This window comes from Centruroides sculpturatus, unplaced genomic scaffold, assembly GCF_000671375.1.
Source record: "Centruroides sculpturatus isolate CEXI.00-Female unplaced genomic scaffold, Cexi_2.0 scaffold568, whole genome shotgun sequence".
NCBI lineage: Eukaryota > Metazoa > Arthropoda > Arachnida > Scorpiones > Buthidae > Centruroides > Centruroides sculpturatus.
Window position 1 is genome coordinate 80,871 of NW_019384710.1, and position 13,166 is coordinate 94,036.

At 30.6% G+C, this 13,166-nt stretch overlaps 1 protein-coding gene across 1 annotated transcript; it reads left to right on the forward strand.

Annotated features, from left to right (window-relative positions):
• Positions 1-11,177: 11,177 nt before the first annotated feature.
• On the forward strand, positions 11,178-12,089 carry LOC111627806 (venom protein 29-like). The gene is made up of 5 exons (XM_023371454.1): positions 11,178-11,465; positions 11,538-11,608; positions 11,683-11,790; positions 11,884-11,913; positions 11,990-12,089. Exons 1-5 carry the CDS (start codon positions 11,375-11,377, stop codon positions 12,062-12,064), a joined length of 375 nt encoding a protein of 124 aa, XP_023227222.1. The 5' UTR covers positions 11,178-11,374; the 3' UTR covers positions 12,065-12,089.
• Positions 12,090-13,166: the final 1,077 nt, after the last annotated feature.

Here is a 13,166-nt window from a genome sequence, read left to right on the forward strand (position 1 = left end):
CATATAAATAAACAGTTAGTTATTGAGTCAGTTCATTAAAATCAAAATTTAATTTTCAAACTTTCATTTTAATGTATTAATTTATCACCTTACCATTTTTATTTTCAACATTATATTTTTACTGTTCTAGGAAATTTAATTTTTATAATATTTTTTACAGGACTTTGAAGTGGATTGCATAGAGATCTATGGAATATGTGAATTAAATTCATAAAAAGATGTCTTCAAATATATCCATTATGATAAAAAGTTACATGTTTACATTCATATATTCATATTAATTAAAAATCAGAAGACTAAGAAGAAAACTGGTAAGCTATCAAATAATTGGAAATATCTACAGATACTGTGCCTACTAAATTTTACATATCAGCAATCTCTATTAAAAATTGGGACAAAACAACAATATTGTTATCAACTGAACTGTATTATTAATCATATAATAAAGATTATATTTATTAAATACAACAAAATGTTTTAAGGTTTGAACTATAACCATGTAATATATTCTAAAAAGCAAAACTGTTTATAAATTAAATACCTACATTATATAAAATTTAATTTTAAAATAATAATAAATTACCTCATTTTTCTTTCTTGTTGAGCATCAAATTCCTGAAAAGAGTTTTTAAAACCAATTAAAATAACTTAATTATCTAAATTCAACAGTATAAAGAAAAAAAGTCATTTTTCTTCCAGTTTAATCAAGTCTCTCAATAATTTTTAGTTTCTAACTTATGAAATTATCAAGCACAAATATTAGTCTTATCTAATACATAATCAGATCTTTTTGCATATTTAGGTAATTCTTGAAATTCTGCATTCAAGTTTATTATATAATTGTAAATAAAAATCAGACTTAAAATTATCCATTTATTTATCATTTACAAACGAAAATTGATTAAGTTTTATATAAAAATTAAGAAAATTTACTATACTCTTATAATCTTTTTTTATATAATTTCAAATTTTTTCCTATTCAATCAATTTTAACTTTTGAATCATACCTGAATCCTATCTTTAACACTACTCTTAAAATCAATAACATATTCCAAAAACGCACAATAGAGAACTTTCACCAGCTGAAACTATGGCATTGTCAACAATTTAATTCTTTCCCTTTAGCTGATAAATGAAACACAGTTTTCTTTTAAATGACCTAATGTTCCTAAAAAATTTCTTTAGGAAATCATTAGACATAAAAGTTGCTGTGTTTCATCACATATACTGTACAACCAAAGGATAAAATGAGGTTCTGTTATATTTTGAATAATTCTTAGTAATACAGTGTAAATGAAAAACTTCTAAGTAAACTATTAGCTCATAAACACTATAATTTGTCACTAATTCTTAAACAAGTTGTTAATAAAATTTTATTATAATTATTTGTCATCCTATCAAAAATACAGAAGCTCCTCAACTTAATGATTCAACTTAATAATAGTAATGATGTATTCAGTAGACATCAAACTTTGAATTTTCATCTGTGTCTAGGACTTTTGATTTTCCACATGATACTTTTTACTGATGCTGAAAAATGACAGCATCCATCAGCCTAGAGTTGCCACCTCTCTCTCTAAATTTTGAAGACATGGCTCTAGACTTCAAGTTTAGTAATTATTTTCCAAGTTTGTAAATTATATTACAATTTAAAATCCAAATTTTCACTATTATTAACTTTATACGTAAAATATATAAAAATATATATCAGCTTTATTCAAATAAATACCTGCAGCTACTATTTTAAACTGCATTTTCTCTGTGATTACTATTCAAGGATGGCTATTTTTTTCACATATATCCATTTGTGTCTATTATTTTAAAAAATATTTAAATATTTCTTTATAAAAATTTTGATTTTCAAGCAAATTATTTGAAACAAGTTTCCACTTCACTATATTTGAAATATTTCGCACCCATTAGTGCCATTTTGGTAATGTCGGGATTGACCCCTATCGACTTAGAAATTAAATGCATTATTTGGCAGGAAAATCTAGTCACCTTATCCTGGCAAGATTATAGTGACTCAGATGCCAACAAAATGATTAGAGTAGGTAAGATTTCCCCCCCAGTTTGACCTTGATTGATGATATCAAAAAATTCAGCATCGACAAAAATACTCTCCTGACTTATGATTACTACCCCTCTGATCAGCTTGCCTCTGATGTTTACTTCGAAGATCCAAGTGATCATACCATAGGCACTGACAGTTCTAAGATGGGTGACGATGTGGGTGCCACTTTTGTAGTTTACTCTGACTTAGGCCACAAGCTTCACAACAGTTGCTTCCGTCTGGGTACACATTGCTCAATAGCACAGGCAGAAACTATAGCTATTTATATGAGCTTAATTCACATTAGGCATAAGAAGGACAAAAGACACTACTTACACTATTGCATTTATTCTGACAGTAGGGTAGCTTTACACAAGATTGCAAAATCTGATAACCACTTAAAACTTGTCTATCTCATACACCACACTAGAATAGATTTCCAATGTGTCACTTGTCATGTGGGGGTTCTCAGCAATGAGACTGCTGACCATCTTGCCAAACAACTGCAAAGTCTTCAGTCACTAGTACTTTCAGTTACATTCCTATCTTGTATATCAACAATCATGTCAAGAAGCAAATCTTCATTCTCTGGCAAGACAGCTGGGACCAAGACAACACTGGTAGACTCACCTATACTTTCATCCCCACTGTTGACACTACTGCGATTCTTTGCCACTTTTACCCTAGTTACACTCTCACTCAGCTACTTACAGGACATGGCAACTTTAAGCAATACTTGCATAAATTTAACCTTGGGGACAATCCACAATACAATTGTGGTATTCAAACACCACTTCTAGTTTTTCGCTGCAATAGATACAATCACATTAGGAATAGTTTAATGAGAGCTGCTATTCTTGAAGGGCCTTGCAACCTGCACCAACTCATTCACACGCATACAATGTTCCATCATCTACTTGCATTCATATCCCTTAGTGCAGCGATTCCCAACCTGTGGTACGCGTACCCCTAGGGGTACGCGATAGGTTGTTTAGGGGTACAGAAAAAAGTTAGTTATTATGGCAGAAAAAATAATATATTATGTATCACAAACTAATAGTATTAAAAAATTATTAGATAAAANTTACTATGTTTATCTTATGTTTAGTGTTATTCTTGAAGGGTACAACTGGCCTTGCAACCCACACTAACTCATTCAGACACATACGATGTTCCATCATCTACTTGCATTCATATCCCTTATTGGGACTCTTGAGAGCACTCACTCCACGATGTCAATTAGCTTTCCCTTGCTTTGTTTCAACTGCTTTGTTTCCATAAGAATTAAAATACAAAGTTGAAAGGCAGCTATATCAGTATATAGCTGCCTTTCAACTTTGTATTTTAATTCTTATTTTCCGTCTTTTTTTCAGTCTAAATTCAGTTAGTTTCAGTTAGTCCTAGTTGTAAGATAGATTATGGACTGCTTGGTTTCCGGTTAGATTATGATAAGCTAGGTTAAATTAGATTAGGGTTGTTAGCTTTAGTCGTCCAGTTAGGTTTGTCCTAGATTATGATAGGTTAGTTTAGTTTTGTAAGGAACCAAGTCTGAGCTTTATTTTTATTTTACTTTTATTTTGCTTTCATTATATTTTGTTTGGGGCTTATGTTTAGTTAAGACGAAGGTTTCCTCACCATTCACCTTAGTAACTTAAAAATAGAAGAAAAACCAACTCACCGACGAAAGAAAAGCGCCGTAGAAAAACTCGCGCACACTTGCGCTTCCCAAGCGGAAAAAAGTAAGTCCGCACCGAGAAAAAGGGGGGGAAGACCCCACAACCCAGTTAGGAATCGCTAAACCTTAAAAGAATAAAGCATCCCGATAATTGTTAAAAAGAATAATGTAAAAGGTTAGCGAAGTATTGTCGGAAAATAATCTGCCAGATAAACAAGAAAAATTTAATGTTACAGATAAGTATGTAAATGAGGAGAGTGAGCTCATTCAGAATTGTGACGTCACCTCACACTATAAAGCCTCTAACTCAAGTGAAAACGAACGAGGTGAATTCCTGATAGCAACGAGCTTTGGTGAGCTTCGTAGCAGTGAACGAGAGAGGTGTCCGATAGGATTTTGAAGTTATTCGATTTGTGGATCGACGATTATAGAAAGTCTTGAGAGTTTGAGGAAATAGGTTCCTAGTATATTGAGGTGACGATTAGGATCTTTAATTTATAAGAATTATTGTTTATAAGTTAATTCTTTGATTTTGTCGAATTCCAAAGGGGAATAGAATTAAGTTAGAAATAGATTGATTTGAGTTTGTCGGATTGATTCTTGTTGAATTTCATTGAATAAATTATTGTTTGATTTTTACTAAATACTGTATATAGTTTATTACTAGAAGTTTAATTAAATATTTGATTTTGTTATTGACAAACTTTGTCATTATTTAATTCGGTGCACGCTTAAAGTCCAGGCCTGGCACACTAACGCGAATCCGCGTAAAGTACCCGTTAGGGAACGGCTATTTCCGGCACACAGTAGTGTCGATAATCGTTGGAAAGTCGGAAAAATAATATAGTACTTTACAGTTTGTGAGTAAGTTAATGTTAAAAAAAAAAAATTGGGGTCTTGCTCGTTTGTCTTCTGTCAGTCCATTCATCTTGTCTAGTTTGTTGTTGTGCTTGTTTGTTTTCACACTATCTGTCTAGCTGTTAATAGTTTGAAGATTTGCACTCGCATTCAGTTTTATTAGTATTAAGTAGATACAAGTCTTCCTACTAACAGCCACTTGGCACTAACTTCTACACTTAGCTATTAGTGGCAGCACTCAATTATTGGTGTTTGCTACACTAAGATTTTCTTTAGACCCTTCAGGGGACTATGGCCTTGCAGCCTAAAAACTGCATGCCAACATCAAAAGTAGAAGGTACAGTAGCCATACATATGCCATTCAGAGGGATCCTACCATTCTCTACTGTCTGTCTATCTCCTCTCCCTTTCCCTTACCCTCTTTCCACCAGCTAAAAACACCTTGTGTACAGCCACTATCTTTCATGTATGTATGTATACATAAAATAGCAACTTTTATCTTTTTTTTATAATAACAACTGTTACCTTCTATATTCCAGTAATAAGAAAATAAATAAAACATATTCACTGTATATTGTACATTTTGCAAATTTCATTTTCTATTAGTCTGTTAAATATGGTAAATAAATACAGTACCTACTTACAATAGCTTACAGTATTTATTAATTTTACATTGTTTCTTTAAGTTTCCAAAAATCCTTGAATAGTAAATGCAGATTAGCAGAAAACCACCTTCAAATAGTATCTACTATTTAACGGTGGTTATTATTCAAGTAAAACCAATTATCCGTTAAAATATTCACAGTAATTAATTACTTATTCAGTGACAGTAGTAATTTAATAATCATATCATATTCCTATTCCACTTATAATATTTTCAACTTACCACGATTTCATCAAAATATGGCCCATCCTAATTTGAGGAGCATCTGTATTGTAATTAAAAGTACCAGAAATATCACTCAATGAAGATAAAAAATAATATTTAGACACAAAAGAAATAAATTAAGATCTATAAAAAAAAAATCTAAATTCCAGTGTAATCAATATCTGATATATAGACAGTCTAAATAAAGTTGATATATGGATCTGAAAATATATATTAACGATGACTCATTCTATAATGTATGTATAATTTTTGAAATATTTGTATGAACATGTTATAAAATATCAGAATTAACAGGTATCTGAATAAAGACTGAAGATAATCATATATGGTATAAATGTTTATAAAACAAAATTTAATAAATATGTTAATTTTAATGCTTCTAGTGAATTTTTCAATTTTAAATATAATTGATAAAAATATATTTTCTGTAAATGAATGCAAAAGATTTTTACAAAACACACTTATGAGAACTTACAAAAAGTTTATCAAAATTTTCTTTTAAAATAAAAATTAAATTCTTTAATACATGTAATCAGCAAAACAATCACAACTGTAATTAATGAACTAAGTGTGTTTTTCACTGTCCATTACACAATATGTACATACAAAATCCAGTAATCCAACAATTAGCTGTAATCTGACACCTGCCAGGCTCTATAAAGCCTGGCAGGTGTCAGATTATATGTCTATAATGTATCTGGCAGGCATTATAGAGCCTGCCAGATACATTATAGAGAGACTACTGTATATATCAAACTAAAATTTTAAATTCAAATGGAAATAGAACAACACAGTAGAATCTCAAGAAATCCTAATTAATTGGGCTAAACCTTGTTTGGATTATTCAAAATTCTTTTTCACCACATTTTTTTTTTATGTTAATGTGAGGTTTCTCAATATACTATAGTTGGATGATCCTGTTGTATTACATCAGGAGTCAATTTTTTGAGAATTGATAAACTAAGTTCACATATATGAAGGTTTTCAACATCTTTCCATGAGTAAATGTATGGAAAAGAGAAAACAGATTTGCTTTTATATCTGATAAACTGGAATGAAATGACCCATAATTAACATAATTTAATAAAATTTCCATTTATAGATTTAAATATCAAATATAATTTTAACATTATACATGATATTTTTAAATTATATATAATATTTGTAACAGTAATAATTGTAAACAAACAGGAAAAAACTGCAAAACTAATATAATATCTTTAATTTATTAGAATTAAATCTAGCAGTTTTGATATTTTTTAAAAATTTTAATTAAATCTAAGTTTACGATTACTTAAAATATTTTTATAATTAAGTATTTGTAATTAGAATAAAAACAGTTTTTTCAATAAAATACTAATATCTATAACTGATGCTTTGTTTTTTTATTTTATTTTTAGATATAAAGAAATAAATCTGTCTGATATCATTAATACAGATGACTTACTAATTTACTCTTCATCCTAATATAGTTTACAGAAAAATGTTTTAAAACAGTAATAAATCATATATATATTTAACACTTTAATCATCTGCATGATGAGTTAATAATTTTGATAATTCATGTCTTTATCCTAGATCAGTTTGTTTCATTCTTAAAATCAAATTTCGTGAATAAAACATATTGACAAATATACTAACTTAAATATTCAATTATTATTATTCAATTAATCTTAAAAATTTTTCTTAAAATTAATAGGATCCAAACTAATGAAACAAAATTAGCCATCTTGAAAAGAATATACACTGTATTTACTCATAGATAAAATGCCATCAAATCTAAAATGCAACTTAATTTCTACTTAACCCACAGATTTTTTTTATTTTTGAAAAAATAGACCACAAGACAGAATTATGTCAACAGAAATGACATAAATCTGTTGTGTTGACCCAAATTTTTATAGTATTTATTGCACAATAAAGTAAATTATATTACTGTCTTTCATGGTATCAGAAGTGGAAACCTTGTGGCTGTATGCCATAATTTTAAGTTAGAATATTACAGTCTGTAGCTTCTGTTTTCACTTTTGTCTTTTCCCAGTTCTGGAATCTTCTTGTCCTCATTTCCACTTCACTTGATTAATGATTATTGTTCTGAACTGTCCTTTAGAAAGAAAAAATGCTTAAGAGGCTAAAAGGAGAGGGCAAACATTTTTTGGACTGGAAAGAGGGCGACAGTGGCAAGAGGAGTTCGATCCTGACCATTGCAAGGAACTGAATAATTTCTTGAAAGCTTTGTGCAACAAGAATCCTGAGATGTCAGTTAATTGTTGGTAAAAAGAGACTCCTTTGATCCCTACAAAAGGGTACATCAACCTCCCCAAGAAAAAAAAAGGACTAATAAGGAATCATTGAGAATCATTAAATGTAATCATCTCTATAATAAGGAATCAACCGAGTATGGATACCTCTTTCCTTTATCTATTTTAATTTTCCATTTCATTGCTATAGCTTTAAGTTAGTTTAAGTTAGTTGTAAAGATTTTGTAGTACAAGTCGTGCCTGCTAACAAAATTGTAAGATGTGGGAATCTCTTTATTGTCTTTTTGCTTGAGACCACATGTCGAATCCTTTTTTTGTTTGCTTGGGCAGAATTGGGCAAATGCTCTAGAGTTAGCACCCTTATTACTTCCTTTTGTGTTGTCATTAATTATTAAATAGCTTGTTTAAAATAACATACTGTCTTAGTCATATTATGCAGGGTTTGTCCAATAACTATCCAGAATGATTTTTTCCTGTTATTGGGAAGGAGTGGAGGATGGTTTCTATGGGCAGGTTCGGTGGTGGTGGATGTCATGTAAGCTACGAGACTCAACTCAGTTCTCTCCGAGCCTTTGGAGGGTGTGTAGATCATGCCTGAAGTGAAAGTGTGTGCTTGCGTTGAGAGACAAGATGCAGCAAACCATTGAGCAGCATTTTGCCACCAAATTTTACGCTTAATTGAACAAATCTGTTACTGAGACTTTGGATATGATCCGTAAGATTTACAAGGACGAAGCCATATCCAGAACGTGTGTTTTTGAGTTGCATAAAAAATTTAAAGATGGCCGGCAGACATCAAAGACGAACAACACATTGGATGTCTGACAGCAACCCAAACCGACAAAAATGTGGCCAAAGTGCGAGAACTTTTCGGGATTAGGATCCACCGCATCCAAAAGGAGATCACCAAAAGCTGGATGCTCCATCACGACGATGCATCCAGTTACACGTCGCTAATTGTGAGGGAAGCACTGGCCAAACAAAACGTGTCAATGCTGCCTGTAGGGTGGTTGGCACCCTACAGTCCAGACATGGCTCCCTCCGACTTTTTTTTTGTTCTTTTGTATCAAAGGAGCCTGAAAAGACATCATTTTGGAATGATGGAGGCAGTCCAAGTGGCTTTGAAGGTGTGCCCGAACAGCTTGTGGTTGCTGCCCTCCAGGAAGCATATGAAGACTGGAAAAAGCATTAGCAGTGGTGTATTGATGTAGGAGGGTCATGTTTTGAAGATTATTAGCTGACCGTATATATATCTTCAGTAAATTTTTTTTATGACTTCAGTCCAGATCTTATTGGACAAACCCCATATTATAACATTTGTGGCCATATGATACAAAAGTATCATTCACAACCTCTTCACTTTCCATGTTAGGCACTTGCAAATTAACACAGGATTTGACACTCACATCTTTCCACACGCAATCATCTTCAGTACCGTTCGAAACATCGGAAATGCAACATTTCTCGAAAGAGTGCTTCACAACCTTCTCTGGGATTTTCATTCAAATATTTACATTATTACTGTAACAAACTATCAAGATTGGCTAAGTTAAACTCTTTTATATCTATAAAATAACTGACAACTATAATAATTTTTTTATTGTTATAAAAATGTTCTAAATTTGAGAAAGATTTAGATAATTTTTTCTTTTGTTTTTTCCTCCCAAAAACACTAAAAGGATGTTTATTTTCCTTGAACGGGCATCGAGGAACAGAATTCAATACGTCCAAGTCTACGGTCCATGAAAAAAATTCCCAAAGAATCTACATTCGAATCAGATCCGTGGAAACTGCAAGCAGCTACTATAAAATCTGTGTTACTCGATCAGATGATTTAAAAACATCAAACTACCCAGATAAACGACTTCCAACCACTTAACACTGCGTTGAATATCAACAATCCACGAAAAACCTTTTTTTACGAGTGTTATGTCACTATTAAATTCCACAAGTACTTTCAACCTCCACCAAGGTCTACTTGTTCGAGGAATTCGAACAGTGTCGGTCGGAGGGGTGAAACCCGACGCGCACATTTATTTATTTACATCGTTGGCAACATCGTCACGACGGTCGGGTCTAAACACGGCCAGTCACCACCTGAAGCAGACCTCGGTGGAGGTCGAAAGTACTTGTGGAATTTAATAGTGACATAACACTCGTAAAAAAAGGTTTTTCGTGGATTGTTATCAAACTACCCAAAATAAAGTCGTCAACGAGCAAAGTTTTCTTTTACTAAAAACCTATCTCTACGCGCAACATTAATATTCAAAAGTAAATAACCAATAATATCCATCCAAGTTTCTACAACAAACCCCCAAATAATAAAACTAATTCTGAAACGAAAGCACATTTTAATTATCAATTCAGAAATCTTTAATCATTATTAAATTCTACTGATTAAGATTTAAAGCTCATTAACTTAATGACTGATAACTGAATTAAAAATTGATACACAAACCTGTAAATTATTTATAAAATTTGGAAAATGCTTGCGTAATGACACAAACATCACCGAATAAATAACTTTTTTAACGTTCGATGTATCATAATTAGTAACTAAACGTGATAATTTCATATCATTTACAGTTACGATTAGAGAGAATAGATAAGGATTTTTACCTTGGCTCTAGCTAAAACAGACATAAGCTGTTTCCTTTCCTCTTCGGTCAGATCGGGGACCGTGCCTACGACTTCGTCTATCGCCTCCGAAGCTTCTCTTTTCGTTAAATCCGCCATCAGAAAAGGCAGCCGATCATCTTTTGAATTAGCGCCCTCTTTAATAATTGAAAAAAAAAAATTTCTTTTTAATATCGAGTCATAAAATTTTTATCGTCGGTATTTTTACGATTTTTAGATAATCCGAAATCACTGGTGCGTGTTCAGAGTCTAATTTGATAATAATATCAACAAAAATGTTATATATTTTGAGTAATTTAATATTGGAGATATTTAACGGTCACCCCGGCCGCTCCATTGTCGGCCTGGCCGAATCCATAATAGGGCGGAAAGAGCTTAAAAAAAAAAAAANCTGTATGGAGTTTTCAAAAGTTTTCTTTACATGTCTAATCCTTAAATAGCAGCAAGTTTCCTCCTGGGAAGCACCCTTCTCACCTTGGCCGATTGCATTCATGTTGCATTGCCTTAGCCCATCAACCTTAAAAATATTTGTACTCTAAGAGAAAACTCAGTCATCTTACAGGAAGAAAAATCAACATTCAGTGATGAATCAATGAATAAAATGTATATGAATTTAATTATGACTTAAATTTTAATAAAAGTATGTAATTTTTATATCTTATTAAATAAAAAAGCAAATATATTTGGGAGTTTCTTTATTAATACAGTATATTTTATAAAAATTAAGCAAAGCATCACAATTTGTTGCCTTATTTTTTTTCTTCTGAAATTAAGAATAATTCAGAAGACTTTTCAATCAGTTATTAAAACAAAATAAATATATTTTTTTAATCACGCAGAATTTTTTAATTTTTATCTAAAGAAACAGCACACGTACGGTACATTCATTTCTAACTGAGAGATATCTACTAACAACATCCTGTAAAAGATATAGTTAATCTTTAATTATTTCCTATACAATACATTTCTGTTTTATATTTCTTTCTTAAGAAGCAGACATCATGAAGCACTTTCTTACATTTAGTTTAATTATAACACATTTTTGTACTGCTTACGCTTTCCAGTTAGATGAAGCAAAAGCAGCATATTGCAGTAAGAATTTACACAGTTTTAAATTTAACCAAGCGTTGGATATCTCTTAAAAAAAGAAATATGTTTTTGCAGCTCTACCTGATGATTTTCAAACAAGAATTCTTGAGTGTTCTATTTCTAGAAGCCCAGAAATTATGGATGAGGTCTGTATAATCTTTTATCCAGTTTTCATCCGTCTAAGAATTTAGAATTTTTATAGTTATATCCAAAAATATAGCTGAGTGATATTTACGATCAATGCGTCAACGAATATTACCATTATCCTGAAAAATCAGAAGCAATTATCACATATACATGTGATTCAGATATATTCAATGATAAAAATGTAAGTCATTATATAATTGACTTAAAATATTGTAATTTGCATTTATCTAATGGTTAAGATTACAATTAATCTAAATTTAAATTTTTTATTAAGGTTAATAAATGCATTCAAGAGTATCGTAAAGTAAGTTATCGTATTAATCGATTATTATTTTAATATTAAATTTAATTTTGTAACAAAATTAATTAAATTTGTGCAGGATCTTCCAGAGATAGATGACGACGAATGGGAGAAAGCAATAAATGCCCTTAAATATTGCTTTGTTAATGCGTAATAAGAAATTTAATTTCTTTTTCTTGTAAACAAACACTATTAATAAAACATTTTAATAGTTGAATATTTTGTAAATGAAATGAAGAGAATAAAATCAATTCTAAAAAAGAAAAAAAAAACTTTACACAAGTTTTAATTTTGATTTATGTTTAATAAAAAATTATTATTAATTCTTATTTGATTTATTCTTTTTCTGTCGGTATACAGAGGTATCAATGAATTAAATCTAATTTTGGTGAACAATTTAAACAATATGTATTAATATAATTGATTATATTTGTTTTAATTTTTTAAAACTTTTTCCATCCTATAATCACTAAGAGACTCTTCTTCCATGTCCATTTTGAATTTGGCCAAACTCAATGGGAAGGCCGAATAATGAAAGATATGGCTTGATATATCTGTGTCTACCCAGACTCAAACTTGCATCCCCAGAGTGGAAGGCCGATACTTCTACAACATGGTAAAGCATCTTGGTTGTCCAGACATATGTATATGTTAAAAACACAAAGTGAAAAGTATTATATATAAAAAAATTTTAGCATTCAAGATTTGTAAAATCTTCAAATAGTAATTTAAAAACTATCAAAATACATTTCTGATCATAACTAGTTTTGTTATATAAAAGTAGAACATTAAACAAATCAACAAAAATTTCAAGTTTTATATATACATTTTATACATTAAACTCTGATAAACATTCATGTCCAAAGCAGGATACGAATATAAACATCTCAAAACCCAATGTTATTAATCAGAGCCAAATGACTTCCGTAATGCGTCGGACTATTTTTCGCTACCATTAATAATTAAATTTTAAGTAATTTGATATTAGAGGTAGGCGTTAGGAGTTATCTCTCTCATTAAATTTAATAATTATCCAGGATTCAAATCTATAATCTAGAACTGTTCTAAACTTTGTTATCAGATTGAAAGAATTGAAGTTCAAGACTTATTTGCAAGTTGATGCAGTTTAGTATAATATGTCAGTAAATAATAACTAATATGAATTTGCGTTATGCCAAATCCAGAAATGTTGCTCATTTTGTGGAACAGGTAACATTCAGATTAACATTTGCAAAGTAATTTTATGCAATAAAGTA